Source organism: Hemitrygon akajei, chromosome 5, assembly GCF_048418815.1.
Source record: "Hemitrygon akajei chromosome 5, sHemAka1.3, whole genome shotgun sequence".
NCBI classification, from domain to species: domain Eukaryota; kingdom Metazoa; phylum Chordata; class Chondrichthyes; order Myliobatiformes; family Dasyatidae; genus Hemitrygon; species Hemitrygon akajei.
This window is the reverse complement of record NC_133128.1, coordinates 171,746,642-171,761,101: the sequence shown is the minus strand read 5'-3', so window position 1 is coordinate 171,761,101 and position 14,460 is coordinate 171,746,642. Positions and strand designations below refer to the sequence as shown.

The following is a 14,460-nucleotide window of genomic DNA, read 5'->3' as shown; positions in this document are numbered from 1 at the left end:
TTAGTATAGCTTTTTAGAAAACAATTCAACCTGGGGGGAAAGAATGCTGTGGAAAAAAAAGGTAAGCGTTAACATCTGGCAAAGCAGGACTGAAATAAGCTGCAGATAAAAGGTGCAGAGGAGAGAGAGAGAGAAGCTGGAAGGTTTCCCCACTCAATAATATGATTCTAATAATTTTACATTAGAATAATTTTCAATGCTTGAAGAAATAAGAGCAAGTTAATACTTAAATAAACACAACAAAGAACTATTTAAACAAGTTTAATAAAATCCCAGTTAAAGCCAAAGCTTTAAGAAAAAACTAAATTTAAGTGCAATAAAATACTGTACTTCCAACAGTTGATCCTTTTGCGTGGGTTTCACAGCCTGAGAACAGTATCTGTGATCTTAACCCAATATTTGTGAAGAATTGCTTAAAAGATATCAGTGTGAATGTACTGAAGTGTGAATCACTTTACCATAATTTGTGTGCTTTTGTTTATAATCTTGGCATTTTCATTGTAGATGTGATGTGATCAGAAACATCTTTTCTTGCCCTGCAGGGTACAACTTGCCATCAATGCCGTCAGAAAACAATTGATACAAAAACAAACTGTCGCAACCCAGAATGTGTAGGTGTCCGTGGACAGTTCTGTGGGCCATGTCTTCGTAATCGATACGGCGAGCTCGTTAGGAATGCCTTATTAGATCCAGTGAGTGATACGTTGATTTTTCACCATAGCAATAATGAAACTAACAAAAACACAATTCCTCATTATTAAACCAGTTAATTTTAAAGCTGTCAAGTACTTAAAGCCGTCCTGTTCTTTTCAAGTTTAACTGCTTGATTGACAAGCTAGTCTGCCTTGTTATTTTAACGTGTTAGCAAGAAAACATTGAGTTAATTTGAATAGTTAATTTGTGAAGTTTAGTTACCTTTGCTTGGATATGTTGAACCCCTTGTTAAAGAAGAGATTTGAAAATAATCAGCATTGTTACTAATTAGATAAATTATTTTGTTGCCATGTCATTCTAAAATAACATAAGCACTTGGCTGCAGAATCAGGAACACCTAGTAGGAAAAGCTGTTCTGTGCTTTGCTCCCCCTCCAGAACTGGCATTGTCCTCCTTGCAGAGGAATCTGCAATTGCAGTTTCTGCCGACAGCGTGAAGGTCGCTGTGCTACAGGTGTTCTGGTTTACCTGGCCAAGTATCATGGATATGACAACGTTCATGCTTATTTGAAAAGGTAAGTTTAATTGATAGCTTTTGTTCATTTCATACAAATCTTGATGTGCAGCATTTTAATTCATGAAAACTTTTTTTCCAGCCTGCAAAAGGAACTTCAAGTGGAAGACTGAAAAGATGCATTGACACACAGCACAACACGTTGAATGGTTTACATTTAACTTTCAGAATACACCATTTTAATTTTCGCTAAATGATATGAGCAATGATCACACAAAACTACAGTAAAATACTTGCATTGTTTTCTTTGCTATCCTAATCAATTAGATCTCAGAGGAGAGGGTGTTAACAATTTTGCATATGATTTTAAAGATTTGTTGTCAACTTAAGTCTATACTGCCATTGACGTTTCATAGATACTGTCAAAATTATTTGCACAATGACCTGCATATTGCAGCAAGTAAATCCGTTTTTAAACATCCAGTTGCTCAATTTTTTAAGTTTCAGATAATTTTGTATTTCAGTCTTAGACTAATGCTTCATATTCTTAACCTGCAGCTGGCTAAAATAACAGGGACGACGTTCACTTTTAAAAAAAATCATTTTTGAAATAAAGCCATAAGTAGTTCATTTAAAATGTTATCAATTATTAGTCTAGCAATTAACAATATACACATACTTAGCTTTGCAGTGGTGCAGCTTCTATTGAATCATGTGTTTTGGGGGGTGGGAAGGAAAGAGAAGTGGCAAGTGAAAAAACATTTTTTTTGCAATTCTGCCTTCTGCCTTCCCCCATTATGCTTGCATTGTGCGTGAAGGATTTACATCACAAAATGCACTCTTGTTGAAGCCATACAAAATTTGAGATAATTTGCATCTAAAAGGTACTTGAATGTCTGGGAAGGAGGGAGAAATACTGGTCTTTTGCATTTTAATGCTATGTTTTCCCACTTGCACCATGGTATTACATGGTCGCCTAATGTTGGCTATTTGCACTCAGAGATGAATTCAAGCAGGAAGACATACATTGGATCTTAAGCATGTTACCAGGTTGGCAAAAATCAGGTTTTTTTTTATTTGCTAGTAGTGTACAAGCACAGTGACATTGTAAAAATATTTTTATTAAAATATACCTTGACCATCTCAGATACTGCAACATGTTGTGGTTGAATTATTTCTGCATACTTTGAACAGGTTACAAGATTGCTTTAATCTGCAAAGCAATCTTGCCTGCAACTAGATTCAAAACACCCTCTCTTTTGATTCGGAGTTACAGGGTTTGATGATATTAAGGGTCCTGAAAACTTCAACCGTGTTTTTGGTCAGTAATACGCCTGTTTTGCTAATGAATGCAGGAAGACTTGGGGTAAAGTCCTCAATAATTGTCATTCTCAAACTTATGCCACACATGCTGATGTTGCAAATCAGTAACCAAAGGCACCACTGCACTACAGTACATCTACACACTTAACAGTAAAGCAACGCTGGCAAGAATCCATTTTGCAGGCTTCTCTTTGGTCTTCAAATTGAAAGTCCAGACATAGGTGTGTCCCCTCAACTTTGTCTTATAAACAGGACATTCATAAATATTTCTCATTTCCTGTTTATCAATGGGAATCGCTTTAACAAATATAACAGGCATTATCGGTGTAAGTTCTTTCAACCGCGCTTCTGCTATATGATTACTCTGTGTGTCCCATCGTGCTCCTGTGATGTAACAGGATAGGATTAAAGTAGTACTCGTACTAAAAATTTAAATTTAATAGCAAAGTGATAATGAGGTTACCTTCCATATAAAATCCAGAAATATATGCTCCTTCTCTGGCAGGCTGTGTAAAGTCTTCCTTTAATTTTTTGGTGACATCTACTGTTAGATGCATCTTATCTAGGGGCCATGCATTTTTCCTGGCCATACTTTGCATTACAGCTGGAAAAAAAAGGGTATAAAATTTTAACCGGTACTGATGGCATTCAACTAGGTGCAAGACAAAAATAGTCAATTACCCCATAATTCACATTTGCAGAGAATTGTAGAGTTTCATTTGGAATTATTCAGCTGCACGTAGACACTAGAACGGAAAGACTGGAGTTTGTCATTCAAGCCATTTTAATGCCATCAAGGGATTTGGAGTAAAACTGTAATCTGCCGTGCTTAGCACTTAGATGAACTCCAACTTAATTACTTTATGATACACACACAGTAGCTGCAAGTTTGTGCCCTCTGGTCCTAGACACCCCCCACTGTAGGATATATCCACCGTATCTAGGGTTTTCAATAGTTGAATAAACTCCAGTGAGTACAGGCCCAGAACACTCCTCATATGTTAACCCTTTCATTCCCATGAACCTCCCCTAGACCTAATCCAATGCCAGCACATCCTTCCTTAGAAAAGGGGCCCCGAAACTGTTCATAATACTCCCAAGTGCAGTCTGACTAGAGCCTCAGCATTCCATCGTTGCTTTTATATTCTAGTCCTCTCAAAATGAATGCTAACATTGATTGCATTTGCCTTGATTATCAGCAACTCCACCTGCAAGTTAGCCTTTAGGGAATCCTGCACAAGGACTCCTAACACGAGGAAATCTGCAGATGCTGGTGGAACGCAGCTGGCCAGGCAGCATCTATAGGGAGAGGGTCCTGACCCGAAATGTCGACAGTGCTTCTCCCTATAGATGCAGCCTGGCCTGCTGCGTTCCAAGAGCATTTTGTGTGTTGCAAGGAGTTAAGTCGCTTTGCACCTTTCAATTTTCTCCATGTTTAGAAAATAGTGTATGTGCATTTATTCCTTCTATCAAAGCACATGACCTTAGACTTGCCAACACTATATTCCATCTGCCATTTCTTTGCCCATTCTCCTAATCCATCCCAGTCCTCCTGCAGACTTGCTGCTTCCTCGACAGTACTGATCCCTTCCCACGAAACCATTAATGGCACCATCCAAATCATTAACATGGAAAGAAGCAGTCCGACAGAAAAAGCCCCTTTACTCCCACTCTTTGCCTCCTGCCAGTCAGCCAATCTATCCATGCCAGTATCTTTGCTGTACTATCATTGGCCCCTAAGCAACGTTTTCACATCTGGGCTAATTAAATCATGGATATTGTTAACATCAATTATTTAAGTAATGAAGTTTACTCTGACTATATTTTAAAGGTATGCAGCGAAGTACATCAGCTCCACTTGGCATGCAGATTAGAATCTAGGATTGGTTTGAGCTGCTTGAATGGCCACCTATCAGGAAGAGAAGATTTAAAAGAAAAATAAAGGAAAATACATTTTTTAAAAATACATTAATCAAAGCAGCCATTAAGTCTCAAAAGTTTTTCGAAGTAATTGTACCACACAGCAGAAAAATTAAGATTTATTGTATGATATATTGTATTTCCAAATAGAAAATACCTGTAAGAAAAGACTGTGGGTTGAAAAAACCTGAGATCCAGATTACACTAGGAGGAGACAGATCATGTGTCCAAATGTCAAGTTCATGGCAGCGCATTAGAAGATCACTATACCTGCAGAGAATACAAAAGTTCAATAATAGTTTGGGTACCTTTAGCTGTATATTGCATGCGTGGTATGGATATATTAAGTAATAAATTGTGGCAGACCCTGATGGACGATGGTCTTAGAAAGTTTAAGATACTTCAGTACCAAAGCCACTCAAAACAGAATGTTGAAATGCAAACTATAATGACTTGGATTTAATTGTCTTGCTTTGCAAAGAGACTTTCAGCACAAAAACTGGGCCCTTTTGCCCACTGTGTTCATACAGGTTAATCAGCTGTTTGCATTAATCCTTTATTCTAACCAGATTCTTAACTTTCACCCTGAGATTTTATTGCTCTCTTATACAGTAGAGGCAAGTTACTAACCAATTAACCTACCAAACTATACATGACTGGAATGTGGAAGGAGACAAAATCACTCAAGTTCACAGTCACAGCAAACATGCACCAGATCAGGACTACATTTATGCAAATTTAGTTTCACTTCCTTTTTACCAATTTAGTTTTGCATCGCAGGGTTTTACTTTATGTTGTCACTGAAAATACATGCAAATTATTTGTGCACAACTTTGTTGCCTAAATGAAATTCACTTAATAAATGCTTAACCCCATTCATAATGTATTGCTTTTAAATATATATCCTCACCTGTATCCCAACAATCTATGTAACTTGTCTTTCTAGAAGAGAAACCTGATAAATGTAAGATAGCTCAAACCAGTGAAAGTGCAAAGTTACTAGCAGAGTCCATTTCACTTATTAACATTTTGCATTATTGTGGCAAATTATTAGTGAAAGGCTTGATGGATAATCAATTCCATATACCTTCATGGTTTAATTTTGAGAGAGAACTAATTAAACAAACCCCAAGAGGTATCTCCATGTTAACTTGAAACTTAAAGTAAGCAACAAGTCGCTATTTCCAATTGTAAATTTTATATTTTTTGAAAAGTACAATATCTGCTCTTTCAAACAATTTAATTATGTTTCAGTTGAACAGAACAGACTCTTCAGCTCATGAAGTCTGTGCAAATCACGATGCCAATCAGATTCAGATTCAGTTTATTGTCATTTAGAAACCACAAATACAATGCAGTTAAAAAATGAGACAACGTTCTCCGGAATGATATCACAAAAAAAGCACACGACAGAACAGACCACACAAGAAAAACCGCATAACATTTGGTAATCCCCAATCCAGAGTCCGGAGAGGCTGCTGCGTATCAATATCGCGCTACCATCTTAGCGCGTTCCCCGGAAAGGAACTCCAAATCCATCAGACAAAACAAGACTACCCAGACACACCAAGTCAGGAGACCAACTCTACCACCCAACAAATCAAAAACCTACACAAAACCACATAGTTATAGTTAACATTTAGTTGCAACAGTGCAGACAATACCATAATTGATAAAAGACTAACTGACAAAAACATAGTTCCAACAGTGCAAAGCAATACCGTAATCTGATAAAGAACAGACCACGGCACGGTAAAAAAAAGTCTCAAAGTCACGACAGCCCATCATCTCACGCAGACGGTAGAAGGAAGAAGAACTCTTCCTGCCATGATCCTCCAGCGCCGCAACCTTGCCGATACAGGCCCCTGGAAGCACCCGACCACAGCCAACTCTGAGTCCGTCAGAAAAACTTCGAGCCCTCCGACACCGAGCACCATCTCTGCTGAGCGCTTCGACCCCGGCCCCGGCCGCCAAGCAACAGGCAAAGCCGAGGATTCGGGGCCTTCCTCCCGGAGATTTTCCGATCGCACTGTAGCAGCGGCAGTGAAACAGGCATTTCAAAAGTTTCACCAGATGTTCCTCCGTGCTTCACCCGTCCGTCTCCATCAAATCAGGATTGTACATGGCATCCTACTTGACAGATTACAGATATTCATTCCGAAGTGGCCGCTGTGCACTGCTGCGTCGCACCGCCATCTTTATGTACTCTTCTAATCTAATCACATCTTGCTCTATTCCCCGCCTGTTCATGTGTCCAGCTAAATGCTTCTTAAATGCCACTATCATATCTGCATCTACCATTGCCCCTCAGTGGAAAACTAAAGCTTGCCTCAAATCACCTTTAAGCTTTGCCCTTCTCACTGGATCCCCACACCCTTCAGTATTTGATACTTCTAATATGGGACAAAGATTATTATCTATGCTCCCTTTTTATATACTTCTTGGAGGTCACCCCTCACCTCCCTACACTGCAGTGAAAACAATCCAAGTTTGTCTAACCTGTCCTTATAGTAAATACTGTTCAATCCAGGTGACATCAAAAGTCTCTAATCTTTCCTTTAACGTGGTGACCAGGATGGGACACAACACTCCAAATGGAATCCAACTTGAGATTTATACAATTGTAATACGACTTGTCAAATGTTATACTCGGTGCCTCAGCCAACGAAGGCAAGGATGCTGTACACCTTCTGTACCGCCCCATCCAGAAAACTAAAGAGCTGATTGTTGGCTACAGCAGGAAGAGGTTGGAGGTCCATGAGACAGTCCTCATTAGGGAAACGGAGGTAGAGAGGGTCAGATGTTCTAAATTCCTTGCTATTAACATATCAGAGGATCTACCCTGGGGCCCAAAGTCACCACCTCTATTAGTAAAGTTGATGTAGATGTGGTATGTCACCATAAACTGACAGTAGATGGTCAGGAACAGAAAGAGTCCAGGAAGTCATGGACACAGCCCAGTCCATCACCAGGAAAGTCCTCCCCATTATTGAATACATTTGCATGGAGCATTACCACAAGAAAGCAGCACCCTCACCATGCAGGCCATGCTGTCTTCTTGCTATTCCCATTGGGCAGGAGGTACAAAAGCCTTTGATCCTACATCACCATGCTCAGGAATAATTATTACCCTACAACCATCAGGCTCCTGGACTGGTGTGAATAACTTCAATCACGACTACTCTGAGCTGAACACGCTTACTTTCAAGGGCTCTGCAATTCATGTTCTCAGCATTCAGCATTGGCACATTGGTTGTTTCTCAATAACTGTTAATAGTTTTAAATAAATTGTTTTCCAGTAAATGCAAGAAAATGAATCTAGTAGTATATAGTAGCATATATGTACTTTGATAATAGATTTACTTTGAATTATGTTGCCATTTTCAGAGAACTATAGCCTTACACCTCCCTCTACATCAACACTTAAAGGGACCTGCCATATACTGTGTACTTTAGCCTTGCATTGTGTGAAGTGGTGCCTCCCAAAATGCACCACTTAACAATTGTCCACATAAAATTCAACCTGACATTTCTCCACCTTGAGTTCCAACTTTCATATTTATTTTACTTCATAGGAGAAGATGAAGTTACCTCGTCATAGCACAGCACAGAAAGGGGCCTTTTGATCCATCCATCCATTCTAAGCCAAACTGTTATTCTGCCTAATGCCATCGCGGTGCACCTGGACGAAAGCCCTCCATACCCTTTCCAACCATGCATTTACCCAAATTTCTCTTAAATAGTGAAACTGAACCCACAACTACAACTTCTACGGGCAGCTCATTCCACACTCTCATCACCCACTGAGAGAAGGTTTCCATTAAATATTTCACCTTTCACCCTTAATCTATAACCCCTGGTTTGAGTCTCACCCAACCTCCATAAAAAGCCGCCTTGCATTTACCCTGTACTGTATATACCCCTCAATTTTGTATAACCCATTTAAATCTCCCCTCATTCTCAGAGGAATCAAATCCTAACCTATTTAACCTTTCTTTTCACTCAGAACTTTAACTTGCAGCAACATCCTTGTAATTTTTCTCTACTCTCTCAATCTTACTGTTAACTTTCTTTTAGGTAGGTGACCATACAATACTCCAAATTAGGTTTCACCATCACCTTATGCAAAATTCTAAATAACATCCCAACTCCTGTACTCAATACTTTATCTCTGATTGCCAATGTGCCAAAAAATCTCTTTGTGGCCCTATCTATGTGTGACACTACTTTTAAAGAATTATGGAGCTGTATTCCCGGACCCCTTTGTTCTACCATGCTCCTCAGTACCCTGGTCGTGTAAGTCCTTACCTTGGTTTGTCCTCCCTCACACTCATCTCCATTACATTCCATTTGCCTTTTTCCCCCGGTCCAGATCCCGCTGCAAGCTTTGATAGCCTTCCTTGCTGTCCACTACACCCTCAGTCTTGGTGGGTCATCTGCAAATTTGTTGGTCCCATTTACCACATGATCATCCGGATCATTTATATAGATGACAAACAAGACTCAGCACCAATCCCTGCGACACATCACTAGTCACAGGCATCCAGTCAGAGAGGCAACTGTCATCTACCATTTTTCTGGCTTCTATGAAGCAAATGTCAAATCCAATTTACTACCTCACTCCAAATGCCAAGTTACTGTATCTTGACCAGTCTCCCACGTGGGGCTCTGTCAAAGGCCTTGCTAAAGTCCACGAGACAACATCCAATCAAGAGAAAATCGGCAGATGCTGGAAATCCAAACAACACACACAAAATGGTGGAGGAACTCAGCAGGCCAGGCAGCATATATGGAAAAAAGTACAGTTGAAATTTCAGGCCAAAATCCTTTGGCAGGACTGGAGAAAAAAAGCTGAGGAGTAGATTTAAAAGGTGTGGGGAGGGGAGAGAGAACCACCAGGTGATAAGTGAAACCTGGAGGGGGAGGGATGAAGTAAAGAGCTGGAAAGTTGATTGGTGAAAGAGACAGAAGGCCTTGGATGGACACGTGGGAATGGGAAGTGGAATTAAATTGCTTTTCTTTCACTAACCTCAAAAAAACTAAAACTGATGATCTATTCTGTTGTACACATGATAGCTATTGGCATATGCTAAACTAAAAGCTCAACAGATTAAATAAAAAATGCTAGTGAATAGTACTGTGGTGTGGGAGAAGACCATATTGTGCATGTGGTAAAGCCTCTCACAGTGACTACAGTTGTATGTGTTGGATGAAGATAAGCTCTGCTTTATGGCTGTTGCTGGGCTCACCACAATGATTGCAGCAGTTTCGCCACAGCGGAGGCTGAAGGCAGACTTTACAGTTATCTTGCCAAGGCTGAACTGCACCAGGTCTTGCTCAAACTTGCTGCATTGAATCCTTGGCCTCTCCCTTTCACAAGCTGCTGAAATAGACAATGTTATAGACAATAGGTGCAGAAGTAGACCATTCGGCCCTTCGAGCCTGCACCGCCATTTTGAGATCATGGCTGATCAATTACTATCAATACCCGGTTCCTGCCTTGTCCCCATATCCCTTGATTCCCCTATCCATAAGATACCTATCTAGCTCCTTCTTGAAAGCATCCAGAGAATTGGCCTCCACTACTTTCCGAGGCAGTGCATTCCAGACCCCCACAACTCTCTGGGAGAAGAAGTTTTTCCTTAACTCTGTCCTAAATGACCTTATAGAGCAGTAGTTCGATCTGCACACTGCAGAGTTCCAGTGATGGGGTTTCATATTTATTCCTAAATGAATGTGCTGTCTGTGGAGCTTGGCATGTTCTCCCTGAAACGGTATGGGCTTCTGCTGGATTCATCAGTTTCTTCCACTCCAGCAGGTTAACCAACTCCTGGAAACTATCTCTTAACATACACTCAGTGGCCACTTTATTAGGTACTTCATGCACCTACTAAAGTGGCCACTGGTGTATGTTCATGGTCATCTTCTGCTGTTGACCATCCACTTCAAAGTTCAATGTGTTGTGCGTTCAGAGATGCTCTTCACACTACTGTGTAATGCTTGGTCATTTGAGTCACTGTCACCTTCCTGCCATCTTGAACCAGTCTGGCCAGTCTCTCCTGCCCTCGCTCATTAACAAGCCAATTACACCCACAGAACTGCTGCTCGCTGGATGTTTTTCTTGTTTTCGCACCATTCTCTAAATGCTAGAGACTGCTGTGCGTGAAAGATCCCAGAAAATCAAGAGTTTCTGAGATCATCAAACTACCCCGCCTGGCACCAACAATCATTCCACAGTTTGCAAATGATACAAAGATACTGTAGGTGGAGGGGAAGGCAGTTTTGTAGAAACAGGAGGCTACAGAAGGTCTTGGAACAGATTGGGAGAATGGGCAGAGAAATGGCAGATGGAATACAGTGTCAGGAAGTGTGTGGTCATGCACTTTGGTAGAAGAAATGAAGGGTTGTCTATTTTCTAAGGAGCAAAAATACAAAAAAAAAGGTGTAAAGGGATTTGGGAGTCCTTGTGCTGGACTCCCTAAAGATTAATTTAAGTTGGTGTTGAGGAAGGCAAATGTGATGTTAGCATTCATTTCAAGAGGACTAGAATATAAAAGCAAGGATGTAATGTTGAGACTTTATAAAGCACTGGTGAGGAATTGAAGAATTGTGAGCAGTTCTGGGCCCCTTAGAAAGGATGTAGCTGAAACCGCAGAGGGTTCAAAGGCCGTTCACAAAAATGATTCCAGGATTGAATGGCTTGTCATATGAAGAGCATTTGATGGCTCAGGCCTGTATTCACTGGAATTTAGAAGAATGAGGGCTGACCTCGTATGAAGTATTTCCTCATAGCAGAGGGTATGGGTTTAATGGGGATCTAAGTCGACAACTTATTAATCATGATCTGCATCTTAACATTAACAGCTGTTCTGCGATCACAATGACAGGTTGAACTTAACAAGTTACACATTCTGAAACCAAATAGTCTAACAGATTAGTTCATATTTCTCTCTTGTTTGGGCCACCTATTTCCATGTTCTCCACTAACGTGCTGAATGCTTCTAGTTCTGTGCACACAGGAACAGAAAGGACAAGGGGCATTCGTGATTCATCTCAGCCGAGAGTAGGTCCCATCACTCTGATGTTGTGTGGTTTCAAGCCATGGGAGCACAGATGGAATTGACTCACTGTTCCAGAGCTGTTACTTTACAAACAATGCTTTTACATGTACAGATGACAAGCTGACTCATGCTAGTTCTCATTAGGAATTTCATGTGCATCATGCTAAGAGAACAGTGCTCCATTATGCACGCATGAGCTCTGCCTTTCCCTTTCGATAATAGATATAGCAAAGGAGCAGCTGGCACTCAGCTGCTGTTAAAAGATTCAATGCTCACTGTAGTGCAACACAGAATCAACACTCAAGATGGGAGGCGGTTTTGTGTGGGGTTATGCAGATATAATGCAGACTTACTGGTTCTAATTGAGTACTTGAGAATTCCTAAGTTAAGCAATTGGCACGGCTGAACTTGCCTCAGGTACAAGTCCACCTCGTGCCAGCAAAAATCAAATCACACCAACAGATTTGTGAAAGCTGGTCTGGTTATCAGCACCTGCTGTGAATGTTGTTGCCTGATGTTCAGGAACAGCATTCTGTAAGGTCTAGCCTCCAGTCATATTCCTCTGCTGTTACTGAAGGAACCCATTTCGCTCCTCTCCGAATGCTGGGGTGTGGGGGAAGGGGTGGAATACTCTCAGGTCTAATTCAGTGACAACAGTCTCAGATGGTGTAAGTCACATTCCAAGAACATGAACATAAAATATAGGTTGATAGTCCATTGTATCAACTGTGTTCCTGAAGCCACTGTTTATCAGATTTGGCATAAAACTAAACTCAATTGTGTGCTAATGGATGGTGTTGTGAGGAATTGTCCCAGTTAGACGTCAATCTCTCACCAGCTGTCAACATCAGCTACTCATAATAATGTCACTTTCTAAGGGAGCCACTGCATTCAAATTGACCTACGTTTCCTACATTCTAAAAGAAGTACTTTGGGTTATAAAGAAAGCTAAGATTATTGTTAGCTCAAAACATCGACTGTTTATTCATTTCCAAGCATGCTGCCTGACCTTCTGAGTTTCTCCAGCATTCTGTGTGTGTTGCTAAGATTATTAAAATCTTTATTCCGCATTTGTCTGACCCAGTGAAAGGAAATTTTATTCCTCATCTTTCCTCAAGTACAACCATATATTTTGTTTTTTACTTTAAAAAAATCTTTCTTGCCAACCCAACCCCCCAAATCCCTGGCCCTAGCGTGCAAGACCAGAGCATCTTTGAACTGAAGGTTTGGAGTAGACACTCTTTTTAATATGGTGTCATTTTTAAAATGAGAATTATGCCAACATAAATATCTGAATTATTTCTTCAAATATCACTGCTTACCACAGGTGTGCCACTAAACTTCCCATCCATTTAATTACTTCCTTTTCCAATCAAACCCTTTTCTCTTGTTTATCATCGCTCGTGCAGTACTGTGGTTTCAAGCTGAATTATGTCTGATTTGCTACAATTTATCTGTCAGATCTTCAATGGCTTAACTATGTGTCCATTAGAAACTCATTGTTCACTCTTTAAATTAAGCACCTATACAGACTTTATGGTGTGTTCTCCAAAAACAGAGATGAATTTTATTCTTAGCATGTGCATCAATTGTACTTCATCTCCATATAATGTGACACATCCACATCAACAATTAAATATTTATGTCAGCATATAAGGTTTACTTAAAGCTAAATGCAATTTTTCAGGTATGAGATGCTGAAGGGTTAAAAGACTGTTGACGCTGGTTATAACACAATGAAAAATCTCAAACTGAGAAAAATATTAAAGGCTTACAGGATACCAGAGGAACATTTTGTTCTCTGTTCCCTCTCTGAATAGTGATATTTATTACAGTTTCAAGGATGTGTTATTTAAATATGGTGGAGGAGGAGGACAGGCCAGGCGAAAGCATGGTGCTGTTCACACATGCATCACACTTTGTTTTTGGATAACGAGATTTTGGTCATTGGATTCCAGACCAGGAGATCTATTTTTCAGCACAGCTAGTTAAGATAAGCTGATTTCACAAAAGAAAACGGGGTGATTTTTGCAAATTCTCAGCGATGAACTCCAGGAAACCAGGGCTGAAAATTGCATTTGAATTTTAATTTGAAGCAACATATACTTCAACAGGACTTGACCGGAAACGTTGACTGTTGATTCATTTTCCATAGATACTGCTGAGTTCCTCCAGCATTGTGTGTGTTGCTCTGGCTTTCCAGCATCTGCAGAATCTCTTGAGTTTTTAACTTGAAGGCTGCTTTTGGGTGTATTGATTTTCTCAAGGCAGCCAATCTTGCATTGACATTACAAAGACAAGGTTAGTGTTGAGACTGCAGGGAGCATTGGGATATCTCAGGTGCCACACTCCCATTCATCCCCATGTTCACCAGGCATTGTTGAAACCCTGTCTATTTCTCATTACTGATTTTCCAGCTCCTCTTTGGTCTCCCTCTTTCCCTCTGCATTAAAATGTTGGTAGAAGTTATTGTAGCTTTACCCTCTGATTAATAGATACCTTAAAATAATTTCAAAGTAAGCCGTATACAATAGATTGATGTAGCTCTGCATAGCCATGTGTGGAAACACAGAACTTCGAAAAGTAGGAGTAAGACTCAGCCTGCTCCACCATTCAATTCAAACGTACTTGATCCTACATCTCATTGCTTTGCATCTCATTACATCTCATATCCCCTCCACACAATTATGTTTATGGGAAATAGAGCAAAAGGCTAGGGAAATACTCATAGTGCAACATGTTCTTCAATTTTACACACTTATATAGGACTTTATTAAAAGCCTTCTAAACACCATCCACCGTTTTACGTTTGTTCCGCCAGCTAAATCCATTAATTGTCCCAAAATTCCTCAGCGATTCACAACTTTCTACGACAACTCAAGTAGGCAATATTGTGTGAACAATGCCACCACATAACAAACTCCATCCTGATGTGGATGTTCACGGCAGTTCCTGTGTTGCGGCTGGACCACGTTTGGACCTGGCTGCT

The 14,460-nt window shown here is 40.3% G+C and overlaps 2 protein-coding genes across 3 annotated transcripts in view; one reads left to right on the top strand and one right to left on the bottom strand.

Annotated features, from left to right (window-relative positions):
* Positions 1 to 2,331, top strand: part of cdca7a (cell division cycle associated 7a) — a 51,909-nt gene extending 49,578 nt beyond the window's left edge. For both annotated transcript variants that reach the window (XM_073047204.1, XM_073047203.1), the window contains 3 exons: positions 543 to 692; positions 1,092 to 1,228; positions 1,310 to 2,331. In XM_073047204.1, coding sequence (XP_072903305.1) covers positions 543 to 692; positions 1,092 to 1,228; positions 1,310 to 1,340 — 318 coding nt within the window. In that variant the 3' untranslated portion in view covers positions 1,341 to 2,331. The remainder of the gene's footprint in view (positions 1 to 542; positions 693 to 1,091; positions 1,229 to 1,309) is intronic.
* Positions 2,332 to 2,335: 4 nt separating this feature from the next.
* Positions 2,336 to 14,460, bottom strand: part of dnah9l (dynein, axonemal, heavy polypeptide 9 like) — a 276,890-nt gene continuing 264,765 nt past the window's right edge. The window contains 3 exon segments of the mRNA XM_073047202.1: positions 2,336 to 2,874; positions 2,954 to 3,094; positions 4,568 to 4,680. Coding sequence (XP_072903303.1) covers positions 2,627 to 2,874; positions 2,954 to 3,094; positions 4,568 to 4,680 — 502 coding nt within the window. The 3' untranslated portion in view covers positions 2,336 to 2,626.